The sequence below is a fragment of the Coregonus clupeaformis genome, chromosome 1, assembly GCF_020615455.1.
Source record: "Coregonus clupeaformis isolate EN_2021a chromosome 1, ASM2061545v1, whole genome shotgun sequence".
In the NCBI taxonomy this organism is placed as follows: Eukaryota; Metazoa; Chordata; class Actinopteri; order Salmoniformes; family Salmonidae; genus Coregonus; species Coregonus clupeaformis.
Window position 1 is genome coordinate 72891746 of NC_059192.1, and position 17328 is coordinate 72909073.

Below are 17328 nucleotides of genomic sequence, written 5' to 3' on the forward strand. Positions count from 1 at the left end.
GTTGGTTCAGCATAATTTCATTGAAATTATGTGGAAACAACGTTGATTCAACCAGTGTGTGCCCAGTGGGAGATCGCTGTCTCAGCACAATGCTGTTTATTGGAAAATAAGCTATATACTGTGGTTTAAATGTTTTTATACATCATACTGTTTATTTAATCAAGGGTCGCTGTCAGACATTCTCCATGCAATTGTGAAATCCTACCACTAGATGTCGATATCGCATCGTTAATATGTTTCCAAATAATATGTCCCCGATGACCTTTAGTCTTGCTCTCCATCACAAGTTACTGAAATAATTGTATTGTATTTGTTGTTTCTGAATTGTTCCACTTCCATCTGCAGAGTGACCACACCCACAAAGAAAATGACTGCAGATACATTTACACACCATGATTTTATTAGAGGTAGTGAGGTATCGGAAGTCAGGAAATAAATACAGGGGGATTGATAAAGAATCTGCTTACATTCATTCAGTGATAAAATAATTTAAATATAAAACATTTATAACTTTCCATGTTACAATCTATGCAATACATTAGAGTGCATTAGAAAAAAATAAAAACAAATGGAAACTTTTCAGAAAGGCACATCTAACTTCCCACGGGGGCCAGTATAAAAAAATATGTATTCACTAACTGTAAGTCGCTCTGGATAAGAGCGTCTGCTAAATGACTAAAATGTAAATGTAAATGTTTTGTTCTGAATGTATGGTTGTCCTTCAGTAAACGTTGTGTCTTGGTCGTTCTTAAGGAGGCCTCAGCTCAGCTGTTATAGGGTGAAGTTGACCCTAGACACTGATCTGGTCAGTTTTAAATTTCCCCCACTAATGGTTAAGGTTAGGATTGGGGGGAGGGAAGCTGATCCTAGATCTGTACCTAAGGGAAACTTCACCCCGGAGCCAACTCAGCTAGTTAGCGTTTGGAAAGCTGGTCAGCCAACCAGTCCAGTCCCTCCAACAGACCTGAACCCATGGTCGCACAGGTAGCCTGGACAAACCACTGAGGAGAGAAGAGAAACAGTCAGTCCTTAACAGGTAGCCTGGACAAACCACTGAGGAGAGAGGACAAACAGTCAGTGATTAACAGGTAGCCTGGACAAACCACTGAAGAGAGAAGAGAAACAGTCAGTCATTAACAGGTAGCCTGGACAAACCACTGAGGAGAGAGGACAAACAGTCAGAGTGCATTATTTACCAAATCTGGGCAGGGATTCAATCCGAGGCGCATTGTAGCATGTTTAACATTTAAAGGGATACATCAGGATTTGGGGAATTAAGCCCTTTATCTACTTCCCCAGAGTCAGGTGAACTTGTGGATACCATTTTTATGTCTCTGCATGCAGTTTGAAGGAAGTTGCTAATTAGCGTCAGCGCAATTGCTAACTAGTGTTAGCGCAATGACTGGAAGTCTATGGTAACTGCTAGCATGTTAACTGCTAGCATGCTAGTAGATACCATAGACTTCCAGTCATTGCACTAACGCTAGTTAGAATTGGCTTGTGAAACCTTAGAGATTCTAAATGGTCATACTTACAGGAGTACTCAGTTGAAGTTTACTCAGTCCCAGTTTATTTGTGATGTCACTGACAGACATGGCGTTGGGAAGGTCCTGTTTGTTGGCGAACACCAGCAGAACTACATCTCTCAGCTGGTCCTCTTCAAGCTGTGGGTTAACAGCACAGAACACAGGGAATCAGAACAGCCACAGCACTCACTGAGTTATTACACTTTTCTCTGTAATGTTGCATCAATTATTTTTACAACTAAACCAAGATAGACCACAGCCTGTCGTTTCCAGTGGGAACAAATGAGTCATAGTGGGTAGAACAAGCAAGGAGGTGGGCACGCGTTCTAGCATAAATCTGCATATTTCCGTTAGGGAACGCCTCCTCTGTGAAGTGCACGTGTGCAATAACTAAATTCGCCTTTGCACTCCCCTTCTAAACAACGCAATTTTTTAAAACTTTTGCAAAGGGTAAAATCTACAAAACTTAGTCCACTCTGTTCATAACAGATTTTAGTATTGGGAACAGAAAACTGTATTAAGATCAAATGTTTAATTGATGAGAAAATTTGCAGAATGTCAGCCAAAATCCATGTCGTTCCATCTTCTCCCACTGCCGGCCAGTGGGCTTCCTCTCACTACCATATTTGGTAGTGAGTGGAAACGCTAAGCGGATGCTTCACATTTATACATCCGGTGAAATATCTGTCTCATTGTTTTATCTGTGGTTGCATCCTGTGTGGAGGATCGATAACACAGAACACAGGGAATCAGAACAGTCACATTAAACAGGAAAACACTATCTTCTATATCTATTAGAACAGTCATATTACTGTATTATTACATTCCTTGTAGGTAATCAGAAAGGTCACACTATACCGTTACTACGCTCCTCTCCGGTGGCCAACAGCAAACTTAAGAGTTGCTATAGGAAAGTGTGGAAAGATGAATTTACATTTTTTACATTTTAGTCATTTTAGCAGACGCTCTTATCCAGAGCGACTTACAGTTAGTGAGTGCATACATTATTTTTTTCATACTGGCCCCCGTGGGAATCGAACCCACAACCCTGGCGTTGCAAACGCCATGCTCTACCAACTGAGCTACATCCCTGCCGGCCATTCCCTCCCCTACCCTGGACGACGCTGGGCCAATTGTGCGCCGCCCCATGGGTCTCCCGGTCGCGGCCGGCTACAACAGAGCCTGGAATCGAACCAGGATCTCTAGTGGCACAGCTAGCACTGCGATGCAGTGCCTTAGACCACTGCGCCACTCGGGAGACAAATGGAAGGACAAATGAATGGAAGGACAGATGACTCACCATGTTCTGTAGTTCCTCTGTAGCATCATTTATCCTCTCAGGATCGTTGCTGTCTACCACAAATATAAGACCCTGGATGAAGACATTGGAACACAGACACACGCTTTTAAGGAATGAGGAAAATTTGAATTTGAGTTCATTTTTTGAATTGACTGGATTTGAAATGGATCCCATATTTAAGGCTGTTTGGGTTAGGATACCTGAGTGTTTAGTTAAGGCTGTTAGGGTTAGGCTTAGTTGAGGCTGTTGGGGTTAGTTGAGGTTGTTAGGGTTAGGGTTAGTTGGGACTGTTAAGGTTAGTTGAGGCTGTTAGGGTTAGTTGAGGCTGTTAGGGTTAGTTGAGGCTGTTAGAGTTAGTTGAGGCTGTTAGGGTTAGTTGAGACTGTTGGAGTTAGGGTTAGTTGAGAGTGTTAGGGTTAGGCTTAGTTGAGAAGGTTAAGGTTAGTTGAGACTGTTAGGGTTAGGGTTAGTTGAGGCTATTAGGGTCAGTTGAGGATGTTAGTGTTAGTTGAGGCTGTTAGGGTTAGGGTTAGTTGAGATTGTTAGGGTTAGAGTTAGTTGAGAGTGTTAGGGTTAGTCCTACCTGAGTGTTCTGGTAGTAATGCTTCCACAGAGGTCTGATGACGTGCTGACCACCTACATCCCACACCGTGAAGCTGATGTTCTTGTACTCAACCGTCTCCACATTGAACCCTATGGTGATCAGCACAAAGGACATTCAGCTATGCTCTGTCTAGCAGTCCTGGGTCAAATACATATATGAAGCGCAAGTTGTCAATCAGTGCATATACCCTATATATCAATCAATGCTTACCAATAGTGGGGATAGTAGTGACAACTTCTCCAAGTTTTAGTTTGTACAGGACTGTGGTCTTCCCTGCAGCATCTAACCCAACTGTGGGAACAATATGGATCATTTTAAAACCTAAGTAATATTAATAATATGCGTATAATATAGGCCTATGTAAAATCAATCAAACAAAGTAAATGTTTTCACACATTGTAACAAATACATTGCAACATTGTAATAATAACACAATGTCATTAACAAAATTGTAAATAAGTCTTACCCATCAGAATTCTCATCTGTTTCTTCTCGAAGAAACGAGAGAAGAGTTGCGAAACCATAACACCCATTATTGCTAAAAATATGTTTTGCTTTATCAAATAATCCAAAAGGAGCAAAATGTCACGATCTGCAGCAGCCAATCTCGCTCTTCAACCAATTCTGCAGGGGTAGACAGCGGCACACACAGATTTATACAACCGGTTTGCATTGCGCTGCTTATATAGTCTACTCAGCCACAGGTGCAACGGGACACCAACACAGCGCACTGTCATTTCAGCCTGGTCACACAGGTACAACATGCAAGTGACTGCTCCGATTCCTCTCTACCCGTTTCCTCCACGTCACTTTCACTTTGTTGGCCTCGGAATACAGGATGTTGTAATGTTTCTCATGTGTAGAGATATAATCTGATTGGTCTACAAGGCTGCTATTCATTCACTGTTATCTAAATACTGTCTGAAGTTAAAGTCGATGTCACACGAAACAACCTGTAATGCAATTTTTGTTGCTGGCAACAGAGTTGCATCTGGGTTGCTTCGTGAGTCAATTTCAATCGCGTTTAAGTTGCTTCGTGTATCAGCAAAGTTGCTTGAGAACATGTCACTTGCTACTTGCATCTGCAACAGAAATTGCCTCCAGGTTGCTTCGTGTGACTGTCGTCGGCTCTACAGAGAAATAGGTCAACTCCTCGGTGTGTGTGTGTGTGTGTGTGTGCGAATTTCACAATGCTCCCTATTCAAGCAAAATAACAGAGAAAGCAACTGTGATGAAATAAAGACAAACCATTTAGTAATGAGATACTAGTGTGTTGTTCATTCACATAAAAATTACTTCCTCTAAATGAAAGCTATTATTGCACAGAGTTTCTAAACCCAGAGGCGGAACATCGCGAGACTTCCGGGAACGCTGGCGAAACAGACAAGGCCGGGGTTTTGAGTTTGAGAGGTCAATGATAGAAGTGAAAAATTCTTCCTTAGTTGTTAATTTTCTTGAAATCTAAAAGCACAGCCTAGATTCGTGCCAATGTTTTAAGTAGTAGAACATGGTATTACTCCAAACTCGTGAACGTGACAAGCTGACACGTTTTCATTTTCGTCAAAAGCAACTTTATATCGAACAAGTGCCTTTGATTTGACGGCCTGAACTTTCGCAGTTTGGCGCGAGACGATGACGTGTTTCTATGCATGACTTTAGTTAGCCATAGTCGCCGTGACATCGCCTACAAGTGTGATCGGGATATCTATCGGAGAAGCAGTTTTAGCATATCTTCATACTGTACTGTCTTTGATTATAGTCTGTCACTAGGTCTTAGCTACATACAGTATGAGGACACACAGCAGGAAACATTGTAGCAATCTACACAGCAGGAAACATTGTAGCAACCTACACAGTAGGAAACATTGTAGCAACCCACACAGCAGGAAACATTGTAGCAACCTACACAGCAGGAAACATTGTAGCAACCTACACAGTAGGAAACATTGTAGCAACCTACACAGCAGGAAACATTGTAGCAACCAACACAGTAGGAAACATTGTAGCAACCCACACAGTAGGAAACGTGGGCTAGACTAGTCTCTGCCATGGAATAAAAAATATATAAAAAATAAACAGTGTCAAAAGCGACCAGAATACCATGTAATCTCTTTCCAGTTTCGAAGTAGTTTTATGAATAATTTATCATGCCTACAAACAAACAAAACATACACAAATTCACCTTTTTATAAACATTTGTGTCTCTTCTAGTCTGTTCTCTGACCAGATAAGGGAGTTGACCTTGGCTTAGGTCTATATAAACTGACAGACTTTAAAACATGGATAAAACAAACTTCCAATAAATAATCAATCAAAATCGATCTGTAACACTAAGAAGCTTGAAATAATATGATATAATGTAATGCCTTATATTACAACATCAGATACAGTGCATTTGGAAAGTTTTCAGACCCCTTGACCTTTTCCACATTTTGTTACAGCCTTATTCTAAATTTGATTAATTTGTTTTTTTCCCTTCATCAATCTACACACAATACCCCATAATGACAAAGCAAAAACAGTTTTTTAGAAATTTTAGATGGTGCCAGGTTTCCTCCAGACGTGACGCTTGGCATTCAGGCCAAAGAGTTCAATCTTGGTTTCATCAGACCAGAGAATCTTGTTTCTCATGGTCTGAGAGTCCTTTATGTGCCTTTTGGCAAACTCCAAGCGGGTTGTAGCTACTAAATACAATATCCTTTTAGCCAGCTACATTCGTTCGCAGCGACGCCGTTTTTCAAACAAAGTCAACACCGCAGCCATTGCTAGCTAGCCAACGCTACCAGCTAGCAGTACTGTAGCAACTAAATACAATATAATTTTAGCCAGCTACATTCGTTCGCAGCGACGCCGTTTTTCAAACAAAGTCAACACCACAGCCATTGCTAGCTAGCCAACACTACCAGCTAGCAGTACTGTAGCAGCTAAATACAATATAATTTTAGTCAATGAGAATTTTGCAACATAAAGCTTCCCTTTCTGAACATTTGAGATGTGTAGTCCACTTGTGTAGCTAGTGTGGTGTATTAGGATTATGACTGTTTTGGAGGAACAATGAATGTTGTTTATGTTAGTATCAAAAGGGAATGTTTTAGGGTGACGCCCCAGGGGAGACTGGTGATTGGCCAGAAGAGGGAGCATCATTGTTTTAAATAGGGGGGAAAACGAAGGAGAGGGCAGAACGAGCAGCCATTCTGAGGCGTCACTCTCCGGGTGTCATGTCACCTGTCACTCATGCTGAAGCTTGTGATCTGAATAAACCTTATGATCAACGTTCAGTATGAGCAGACTCCTTTTGTTCATCAGCAATAATTGCCACCACTCACTCGATACGACACTAGCATGACTGACTTTGTGCTAGCTAGCCAACGTTTAATTATTGCTGCGTTATGAAAGGAACTAGACACGGACACGAATTATCTGTTTAGTGTGTTAACACACTATTGGTAGTTTGTTGTAACCAAGTATTGGTGCTAAACCGTGTGTTATTGGATGCTAGCATGCTAGTTAGCTATGGCGTCATAGGATACGGTGCCCTGGGCGGTTTTTCATGGAAGAATACTGTACCAAGTTAGCTAGCTGAATAAAGTAAGTTAGAGTCTATTCCTAGAAAAATTGAACCGCTGTAGTTTACAATAATTATAATTTCTAAAGTGGAAGTTGGGAGAGTTATATTCGGGTGTTTCAGTGAAACAATTATAGTTTCTGAGGTGGAAGTTGGGAGAGTTATATTTGGGAGTTGTGGTGAGGGAGGCCCCGCTCTCTCCTTTCCCAGATGTTTAGTTCATTTCATTCCGATCTCCTCTGCATTATTGTAGCCATTTGCTGCAGCCTGTCAACTATGCCTCTGCCTATCCCTGTTCTCTCCTCTCCGCACAGGCTACACAAACGCCTCACACCGCGTGGCTGCTGCCTCTCTAACCTGGTGGTCCCTGCACACACCACCCACCTGGAGTTCCAGGTCTCAGGCAGCCTCTGGAACTGCCGTTCTGCTGCCAACAAGGCAGACTTCATCCCAGCCTATGCTACCCTCCAGTCCCTCGACTTCTTGGCGCTGACGGAAACATGGATTACCACTGAAAACACTGCTACTCCTACTGCTCTCTCCTCGTCTGACCATGTGTTCTCGCATACCCCAAGAGCATCTGGTCAGCGGGGTGGTGGCACAATAATCCTCATCTCTCCCAAGTGGACATTCTCAATTTTTCCCCTAACCCATCTGTCTATCTCCTCATTTGAATTCCATGCTGTCACAGTCACTAGCCCATTTAAGCTTAATATCCTTGTCATCTATCGCCCTCCAGGTTCCCTTGGAGAGTTCATCAATGAGCTTGACGCCTTGATAAGTTCCTTTCCTGAGGATGGCTCACCCCTCACAGTTCTGGGGGATTTCAACCTCCCTACGTCTACATTTGACTCATTTCTCTCTGCCTCCTTCTTTCCACTCCTCTCCTCTTTTGACCTCACCCTCTCACCGCCCCCCCCCTACTCACAAGGCAGGCAATACGCTTGACCTCATCTTTACTAGATGCTGTTCTTCTACTAATCTCACTGCAACTCCCCTCCATGTCTCCGACCACTACTTTGTATCCTTTTCGCTCTCGCTCTCCTCCAACACTACTCACTCTGCCCCTACACAGATGGTAATGCGCCGCCGCAACCTTCGCTCTCTCTCTCCCGCTACTCTCTCCTCTTCCATCCTATCATCTCTTCCCTCTGCTCAATCCTTCTCCCTCCAATCTCCTGATTCTGCCTCCTCAACCCTCCTCTCCTCCCTTTCTGCATCCTTTGACTCTCTATGTCCCCTATCCTCCCGGCCGGCTCGGTCCTCCCCTCCAGCTCCGTGGCTTGATGACTCATTGCGAGCTCACAGAACAGAGCTCCGGGCAGCTGAGCGGAAATGGAAGAAAACTAGACTCCCTGCGGACCTGGCATCTTTTCACTCCCTCCTCTCTACATTTTCTTCATCTGTTTCTGCTGCTAAGGCCACTTTCTACCACTCTAAATTCCAAGCATCTGCCTCTAACCCTAGGAAGCTCTTTGCCACATTCTCCTCCCTGCTGAATCCCCCCCTCCTCCCTCTCTGTGGATGACTTCGTCAACCACTTTGAAAAGAAGGTTGACGACATCCGATCCTCGTTTGTTAAGACAAATGACACTACTGGTCCTGCTCACACTGCCCTACCCTATGCTTTGACTTCTTTCTCCCCTCTCTCTCCAGATAAAATCTTGCGACTTGTGACTGCAGGCCGCCCAACAACCTGCCCGCTTGACCCTATCCCCTCCTCTCTTCTCCAGACCATCTCCGGTGACCTTCTCCCCTACCTCACCTCGCTGATCAACTCATCCTTGACCGCTGGCTATGTCCCTTCCGTCTTCAAGAGAGCGAGAGTTGCACCCCTTCTCAAAAAACCAACACTCGATCCCTCTGATGTCAACAACTACAGATCAGTATCCCTTCTTTCTTTTCTTTCCAAAACTATTGAGCGTGCCGTCTTTAGCCAACTCTCTTGCTATCTCTCTCAGAATGACCTTCTTGATCCAAACCAGTCAGGTTTCAAGACTGGTCATTCAACTGAGACTGCTCTTCTCTGTGTCACGGAGGCTCTCCGCACTGCTAAAGCTAACTATCTCTCCTCTGCTCTTGTCCTTCTAGACCTGTCTGCTGCCTTTGATACTGTGAACCATCAGATCCTCCTCTCCACCCTCTCCGAGCTGGGCATCTCCGGCGCGGCTCACTCTTGGATTGCGTCCTACCTGACCGGTCGCTCCTACCAAGTGGCGTGGCGAGAAGCTGTCTCCGCACCACGTGCTCTCACCACTGGTGTCCCCCAGGGCTCAGTTCTAGGCCCTCTCCTATTCTCGCTATACACCAAGTGTCTTGGCTCTGTCATATCCTCACATGGCCTCTCCTATCATTGCTACGCTGACGATACACAACTAATCTTCTCCTTTCCCCCTTCTGATAACCAGGTGGCGAATCGCATCTCTGCATGTCTGGCAGACATATCAGTATGGATGACGGATCACCACCTCAAGCTGAACCTTGGCAAGACAGAGCTGCTCTTCCTCCCGGGGAAGGACTGCCCGTTCCATGATCTCGCCATCACGGTTGACAACTCCGTTGTGTCCTCCTCCCAGAGTGCGAAGAGCCTTGGCGTGACCCTGGACAACACCCTTTCGTTCTCCGCTAACATCAAAGCGGTGACCCGATCCTGTAGATTCATGCTCTACAACATTCGGAGAGTACGACCCTGCCTTACACAGGAAGCGGCACAGGTCCTAATCCAGGCACTTGTCATCTCCCGTCTGGATTACTGCAACTCGCTGTTGGCTGGGCTCCCTGCCTGTGCCATTAAACCCTTACAACTCATCCAGAATGCCGCAGCCCGTCTGGTGTTCAACCTTCCCAAGTTCTCTCACGTCACCCCGCTCCTCCGCACACTCCACTGGCTTCCAGTTGAAGCTCGCATCTGTTACAAGACCATGGTGCTTGCCTATGGAGCTGTGAGGGGAACGGCACCTCCGTACCTTCAGGCTCTGATCAGTCCCTACACCCAAAGGAGGGCATTGCGTTCATCCACCTCTGGCCTGCTGGCTCCCCTTCCTCTGCGGAAGCATAGTTCCCGCTCAGCCCAGTCAAAACTGTTCGCTGCTCTGGCACCCCAATGGTGGAACAAGCTCCCCTCACGACGCCAGGACAGCGGAGTCACTCACCACCTTCCGGAGACATTTGAAACCCCACCTCTTTAAGGAATACCTGGGATAGGATAAAGTAATCCTTCTACCCCCAAAAAAAAAATTGTTAAGTGGTTATGCCACTGCTATAAGGTGAATGCACCAATTTGTAAGTCGCTCTGGATAAGAGCGTCTGCTAAATGACGTTAATGTAAATGTTATGTAAATGTTGTCATGTGTCTTTTACTGAGGAGTGGCTTCCGTCTGGCCACTCTACCATAAAGCCCTGATTGGTGGAGTGCTGCAGAGATGGTTGTCCTTCTGGAAGGTTCTCCCATCTCCACAGAGGAACTCTGGAGCTCTTTCAGTGACCATCGGGTTCTTGATCACCTCTCTGACCTAGGCTCTTCTCCCCAGATTGCTCAGTTTGGCCGGGCGGCCAGCTCTAGGAGTCTTGGTGGTTCCAAACTTCTTCCATTTAAGAATGATGGAGGCCACTGTGTTCTTGGGGACCTTCAATGCTGCAGACATTTTTTGGTACCCTTCCCCAGATCTGTGCCTCGACACAATCCTGTCTCGGAGCGGTACGGACAATTCCTTCGACCTCATGGCTTGGTTTTTGCTCTGACATGCACTGTCAACTGTGGGACCTTATATGGACAGGTGGTGCCTTTCCAAATCATGTCCAATGAATTGAATTTACCACAGGTGGACTCCAGTCAAGTTGTAGAAACATCTCAAGGATGATCAATGGAAACAGAATGCACCTGAGCTCAATTTCGAGTCTCATATCAAAGGGTCTGAATACTTATGTAAATAAAGTATTTCTGTTTTTTATTTTTGATAAATGTGCTAAGATTTCTAAAAACCTGTTTTCGCTTCATCATTATGGGGTATTGTATGTAGATTCATGAGGATGACATTTAATTTAATCAATTTTAGAATAAGGCTGTAAAGTAACAAAATGAATGAATACTTTCCGAATGCACTGTACGTAGTAGGCCTTCTAGTTAATAATTACCAAAACAACACTGGTGAGGCCATGTCTGTTTCGTTTTAGGAAAACAGTATTAAATACTGTCGATTAGAAGCATGATTTCCTTTATTGGCCCCAAAATGACAAATGAGACTGAGCGATTATTCTCCCACACTGTAAAGGTTAATCCTCGGTTAGTCCTAATTTACATCTCCCTTAGGGAAATTGAAGCCCACTGTGCACAGACGTCAATTCAACGTCTATTCCACGTTGGTTCAGCATAATTTCATTGAAATTATGTGGAAACAACGTTGATTCAACCAGTGTGTGCCCAGTGGGAGATCGATATCTCAGCACAATGCTGTTTATTGGAAAATAAGCTATATACTGTAGTTTAAATGTTTTTATACATCATACTGTTTATTTAATCAAGGGTCGCTGTCAGACATTCTCCATGCAATTGTGAAATCCTACCACTAGATGTCGATATTGCATCGTTAATATGTTTCCAAAAAATATGTCCCCGATGACCTTTAGTCTTGCTCTCCATCACAAGTTACTGAAATAATTGTCTTGTATTTGTTGTTTCTGAATTGTTCCACTTCCATCTGCAGAGTGACCACACGCACAAAGAAAATGACTGCAGATACATTTACAAACCATGATTTTATTAGAGGTAGTGAGGTATCGGAAGTCAGGAAATAAATACAGGGGGATTGATAAAGAATCTGCTTACATTCATTCAGTGATAAAATAATTGAAATATAAAACATTTATAACTTTCCATGTTACAATCTATGCAATACATTAGAGTGCATTAGAAAAAAATAAAAACAAATGGAAACTTTTCAGAAAGGCACTTCTAACTTTTGTTCTGAATGTATGGTTGTCCTTCAGTAAACGTTGTGTCTTGGTCATTCTTAAGGAGGCCTCAGCTCAGCTGTTATAGGGTGAAGTTGACCCTAGACACTGATCTGGTCAGTTTTAAATTTCCCCCACTAATGGTTAAGGTTAGGATTGGGGGAGGGGAAGCTGATCCTAGATCTGTACCTAGGGGAAACTTCACCCCGGAGCCAACTCAGCTAGTTAGCGTTTGGAAAGCTGGTCAGCCAACCAGTCCAGTCCCTCCAACAGACCTGAACCCATGGTCGCACAGGTAGCCTGGACAAACCACTGAGGAGAGAAGAGAAACAGTCAGTCATTAACAGGTAGCCTGGACAAACCACTGAGGAGAGAGGACAAACAGTCAGTCATTAACAGGTAACCTGGACAAACCACTGAGGAGAGAGGACAAACAGTCAGTGATTAACAGGTAGCCTGGACAAACCACTGAGGAGAGAAGAGAAACAGTCAGTCATTAACAGGTAGCCTGGACAAACCACTGAGGAGAGAGGACAAACAGTCAGAGTGCATTATTTACCAAATCTGGGCAGGGATTCAATCCGAGGCGCATTGTAGCATGTTTAACATTTAAAGGGCTACATCAGGATTTGGGGAATTAAGTCCTTTATCTACTTCCCCAGAGTCAGGTGAACTTGTGGATACCATTTTTATGTCTCTGCATGCAGTTTGAAGGAAGTTGCTAATTAGCGTCAGCGCAATTGCTAACTAGTGTTAGCGCAATGACTGGAAGTCTATGGTAACTGCTAGCATGTTAACTGCTAGCATGCTAGTAGATACCATAGACTTCCAGTCATTGCGCTAACGCTAGTTAGAATTGGCTTGTGAAACCTTAGAGATTCTAAATGGTCATACTTACAGGAGTACTCAGTTGAAGTTTTCTCAGTCCCAGTTTATTTGTGATGTCACTGACAGACATGGCGTTGGGAAGGTCCTGTTTGTTGGCGAACACCAGCAGAACTACATCTCTCAGCTGGTCCTCTTCAAGCTGTGGGTTAACAGCACAGAACACAGGGAATCAGAACAGCCACAGCACTCACTGAGTTATTACACTTTTCTCTGTAATGTTGCATCAATTATTTTTACAACTAAACCAAGATAGACCACAGCCTGTCGTTTCCAGTGGGAACAAATGAGTCATAGTGGGTAGAACAAGGAAGGAGGTGGGCACGCGTTCTAGCATAAATCTGCATATTTCCGTTAGGGAACGCCTCCTCTGTGAAGTGCACGTGTGCAATAACTAAATTCGCCTTTGCACTCCTTCTAAACAACGCAATTTTTAACAACTTTTGCAAAGGGTAAAGTCTACAAAACTTATTCCACTCTGTTCATAACAGATTTTAGTATTGGGAACAGAAAACTGTATTAAGATCAAATGTTTAATTGATGTGAAAATTTGCAGAATGTCAGCCAAAATCCATGTCGATCCATCTTCTCCCACTGCCGGCCAGTGGGCTTCCTCTCACTACCATATTTGGTAGTGAGTGGAAACGCTAAGCGGATGCTTCACATTTATACATCCGGTGAAATATCTGTCTCATTGTTTTATCTGTGGTTGCATCCTGTGTGGAGGATCGATAACACAGAACACAGGGAATCAGAACAGTCACATTAAACAGGAAAACACTCTCTTCTATATCTATTAGAACAGTCATATTACTGTATTATTACATTCCTTGTAGGTAATCAGAAAGGTCACACTATACCGTTACTACGCTCCTCTCCGGTGGCCAACAGCAAACTTAAGAGTTGCTATAGGAAAGTGTGGAAAGATGAATGGAAGGACAGATGACTCACCATGTTCTGTAGTTCCTCTGTAGCATCATTTATCCTCTCAGGATCGTTGCTGTCTACCACAAATATAAGACCCTGGATGAAGACATTGGAACACAGACACACGCTTTTAAGGAATGAGGCAAATTTGAATTTGAGTTCATTTTTTGAATTGACTGGATATGAAATGGATCCCATATTTAAGGCTGTTTGGGTTAGGTTTAGTTGAGGCTGTTGGGGTTAGTTGAGGTTGTTAGGGTTAGGGTTAGTTGGGACTGTTAAGGTTAGTTGAGGCTGTTAGGGTTAGTTGAGGCTGTTAGGGTTAGTTGAGGCTGTTAGGGTTAGTTGAGACTGTTGGAGTTAGGGTTAGTTGAGAGTGTTAGGGTTAGGCTTAGTTGAGAAGGTTAAGGTTAGTTGAGACTGTTAGGGTTAGGGTTAGTTGAGGCTATTAGGGTCAGTTGAGGATGTTAGTGTTAGTTGAGGCTGTTAGGGTTAGGGTTAGTTGAGATTGTTAGGGTTAGAGTTAGTTGAGAGTGTTAGGGTTAGTCCTACCTGAGTGTTCTGGTAGTAATGCTTCCACAGAGGTCTGATGACGTGCTGACCACCTACATCCCACACCGTGAAGCTGATGTTCTTGTACTCAACCGTCTCCACATTGAACCCTATGGTGATCAGCACAAAGGACATTCAGCTATGCTCTGTCTAGCAGTCCTGGGTCAAATACATATATGAAGCGCAGGTTGTCAATCAGTGCATATACCCTATATATCAATCAATGCTTACCAATAGTGGGGATAGTAGTGACAACTTCTCCAAGTTTTAGTTTGTACAGGACTGTGGTCTTCCCTGCAGCATCTAACCCAACTGTGATAACAATATGGATCATTTTAAAACCTAAGTAATATTAATAATATGCGTATAATATAGGCCTATGTAAAATCAATCAAACAAAGTAAATGTTTTCACACATTGTAACAAATACATTGCAACATTGTAATAATAACACAATGTCATTAACAAAATTGTAAATAAGTCTTACCCATCAGAATTCTCATCTGTTTCTTCTCGAAGAAACGAGAGAAGAGTTGCGAAACCATAACACCCATTATTGCTAAAAATATGTTTTGCTTGATCAAATAATCCAAAAGGAGCAAAATGTCACGATCTGCAGCAGCCAATCTCGCTCTTCAACCAATTCTGCAGGGGTAGACAGCGGCACACACTGATTTATACAACCGGTTTGCATTGCGCTGCTTATATAGTCTACTCAGCCACAGGTGCAACGGGACACCAACACAGCGCACTGTCATTTCAGCCTGGTCACACAGGTACAACATGCAAGTGACTGCTCCGATTCCTCTCTACCCGTTTCCTCCACGTCACTTTCACTTTGTTGGCCTCGGAATACAGGATGTTGTAATGTTTCTCATGTGTAGAGATATAATCTGATTGGTCTACAAGGCTGCTATTCATTCACTGTTATCTAAATACTGTCTGAAGTTAAAGTCGATGTCACACGAAACAACCTGTAATGCAATTTTTGTTGCTGGCAACAGAGTTGCATCTGGGTTGCTTCGTGAGTCAATTTCAATCGCGTTTAAGTTGCTTCGTGTATCAGCAAAGTTGCTTGAGATCATGTCACTTGCTACTTGCATCTGCAACAGAAATTGCCTCCAGGTTGCTTCGTGTGACTGTCGTCGGCTCTACAGAGAAAGAGGTCAACTCCTCCGTGTGTGTGTGTGCGAATTTCACAATGCTCCCTATTCAAGCAAAACAACAGAGAAAGCAACTGTGATGAAATAAAGACAAACCATTTTGTAATGAGATCCTAGTGTGCTGTTCATTCACATAAAAAATACTTCCTCTAAATGAAAGCTATTATTGCACAGAGTTTCTAAACCCAGAGGCGGAACATCGCGAGACTTCCGGGAACGCTGGCGAAACAGACAAGGCCGGGGTTTTCAGTTTGAGAGGTCAATGATAGAAGTGAAAAATTCTTCCTTAGTTGTTAATTTTCTTGAAATCTAAAAGCACAGCCTAGATTCGTGCCAATGTTTTAAGTAGTAGAACATGGTATTACTCCAAACTCGTGAACGTGACAAGCTGACACGTTTTCATTTTCGTCAAAAGCAACTTTATATCGAACAAGTGCCTTTGATTTGACGGCCTGAACTTTCGCAGTTTGGCGCGAAACGATGATGTGTTCCTATGCATGACTTTAGTTAGCCATAGTCGCCGTGACATCGCCTACAAGTGTGATCGGGATATCTATCGGAGAAGCAGTTTTAGCATATCTTCATACTGTACTGTCTTTGATTATAGTCTGTAAACAGGGCTTAGCTACATACAGTATGAGGACACCGAGGTCTGGACCTTATTTTTTAGAATAACAAAAACACGTCATCAGTGGGGGGTGCCCAGGGGCGCTGACCTCCAGCGGGCCCCCATTGATTTTGTTGATCAGTCTCACTCAGATGTCTTATTAACATGGCAAAAATTATGGCAGAATGTGTAGAATTGTAGGAAATTAGCTTTAAATCTGCCAACATTTATCCCCACCCCAATGCAAAATCTATAGAATTGCAGGAAATTAGCTGTAAAACTACAAAAAAAAGTATATAGCTAATAGGCTATGTGTTTGTAGATCGACTGAAGTGAAAGCTACAGCAACCATTGTTCTAATGGCTGGGGTAATTTTTGCATGTTTTTGCTGTTCTCTAAATTAAACTAATTAAAATTGTAGAAATCATGAAAACAAAACATTGTAGCAACCCACACAGTAGGAAACATTGTAGCAACCCACACAGCAGGAAACATTGTAGCAACCTACACAGTAGGAAACAATGTAGCAACCCACACAGCAGGAAACATTGTAGCAACCTACACAGCAGGAAACAATGTAGCAACCCACACAGCAGGAAACAATGTAGCAACCCACACAGCAGGAAACATTGTAGCAACCTACACAGCAGGAAACATTGTAGCAACCTACACAGTAGGAAACATTGTAGCAACCCACACAGCAGGAAACATTGTAGCAACCTACACAGCAGGAAACATTGTAGCAACCTACACAGCAGGAAACATTGTAGCAACCTACACAACAGGAAACATTGTAGCAACCCACACAGTAGGAAACATTGTAGCAACCCACACAGCAGGAAACATTGTAGCAACCCACACAGTAGGAAACGTGGGCTAGACTAGTCTCTGCCATGGAATAAAAAATATATAAAAAACAAACAGTGTCAAAAGCGACCAGAATACCATGTAATCTCTTTCCAGTTTCGAAGTAGTTTTATTAATAATTTATCATGCCTACAAACAAAACATACACAAATTCACCTTTTTATAAACATTTGTGTCTCTTCTAGTCTGTTCTCTGACCAGATAAGGGAGTTGACCTTGGCTTAGGTCTATATAAACTGACAGACTTTAAAACATGGATAAAACAAACTTCCAATAAATAATCAATCAAAATCGATCTGTAACACTAAGAAGCTTGAGATAATATGATATAATGTAATGCCTTATATTACAACATCAGATACAGTGCATTTGGAAAGTTTTC

The 17328-nt window shown here is 43.2% G+C and overlaps 2 protein-coding genes across 4 annotated transcripts; both read right to left on the reverse strand.

The window, feature by feature from the left end:
• Window positions 1–861: 861 nt before the first annotated feature.
• On the reverse strand, window positions 862–4484 carry LOC121576428 (ADP-ribosylation factor 4-like). 2 transcript variants are annotated; one of them, XM_041889565.2, is made up of 6 exons: window positions 3897–4475; window positions 3641–3721; window positions 3410–3519; window positions 2827–2898; window positions 1536–1664; window positions 862–1001 (listed from the first exon to the last, which is right to left on the reverse strand). In XM_041889565.2, the coding sequence occupies exons 1-6, from the start codon at window positions 3961–3963 to the stop codon at window positions 915–917; spliced, it is 546 nt and encodes a 181-aa protein (XP_041745499.1). In that variant the 5' UTR covers window positions 3964–4475; the 3' UTR covers window positions 862–914. The 2 variants fall into 2 exon arrangements, with proteins under 2 accessions (XP_041745499.1, XP_041745506.1); XM_041889572.2 differs by lacking the exon at window positions 862–1001 and adding an exon at window positions 2385–2430 and having other exon boundaries at window positions 1578–1664; window positions 3897–4484.
• Window positions 4485–11053: 6569 nt separating this feature from the next.
• On the reverse strand, window positions 11054–15650 carry LOC123481068 (ADP-ribosylation factor 4-like). 2 transcript variants are annotated; one of them, XM_045222565.1, is made up of 6 exons: window positions 14797–15443; window positions 14541–14621; window positions 14310–14419; window positions 13782–13853; window positions 12844–12972; window positions 11054–12257 (listed from the first exon to the last, which is right to left on the reverse strand). In XM_045222565.1, the coding sequence occupies exons 1-6, from the start codon at window positions 14861–14863 to the stop codon at window positions 12171–12173; spliced, it is 546 nt and encodes a 181-aa protein (XP_045078500.1). In that variant the 5' UTR covers window positions 14864–15443; the 3' UTR covers window positions 11054–12170. The 2 variants fall into 2 exon arrangements, with proteins under 2 accessions (XP_045078500.1, XP_045078501.1); XM_045222566.1 differs by lacking the exon at window positions 11054–12257 and adding an exon at window positions 13691–13736 and having other exon boundaries at window positions 12886–12972; window positions 14797–15650.
• Between the last annotated feature and the right edge of the window lie 1678 nt (window positions 15651–17328).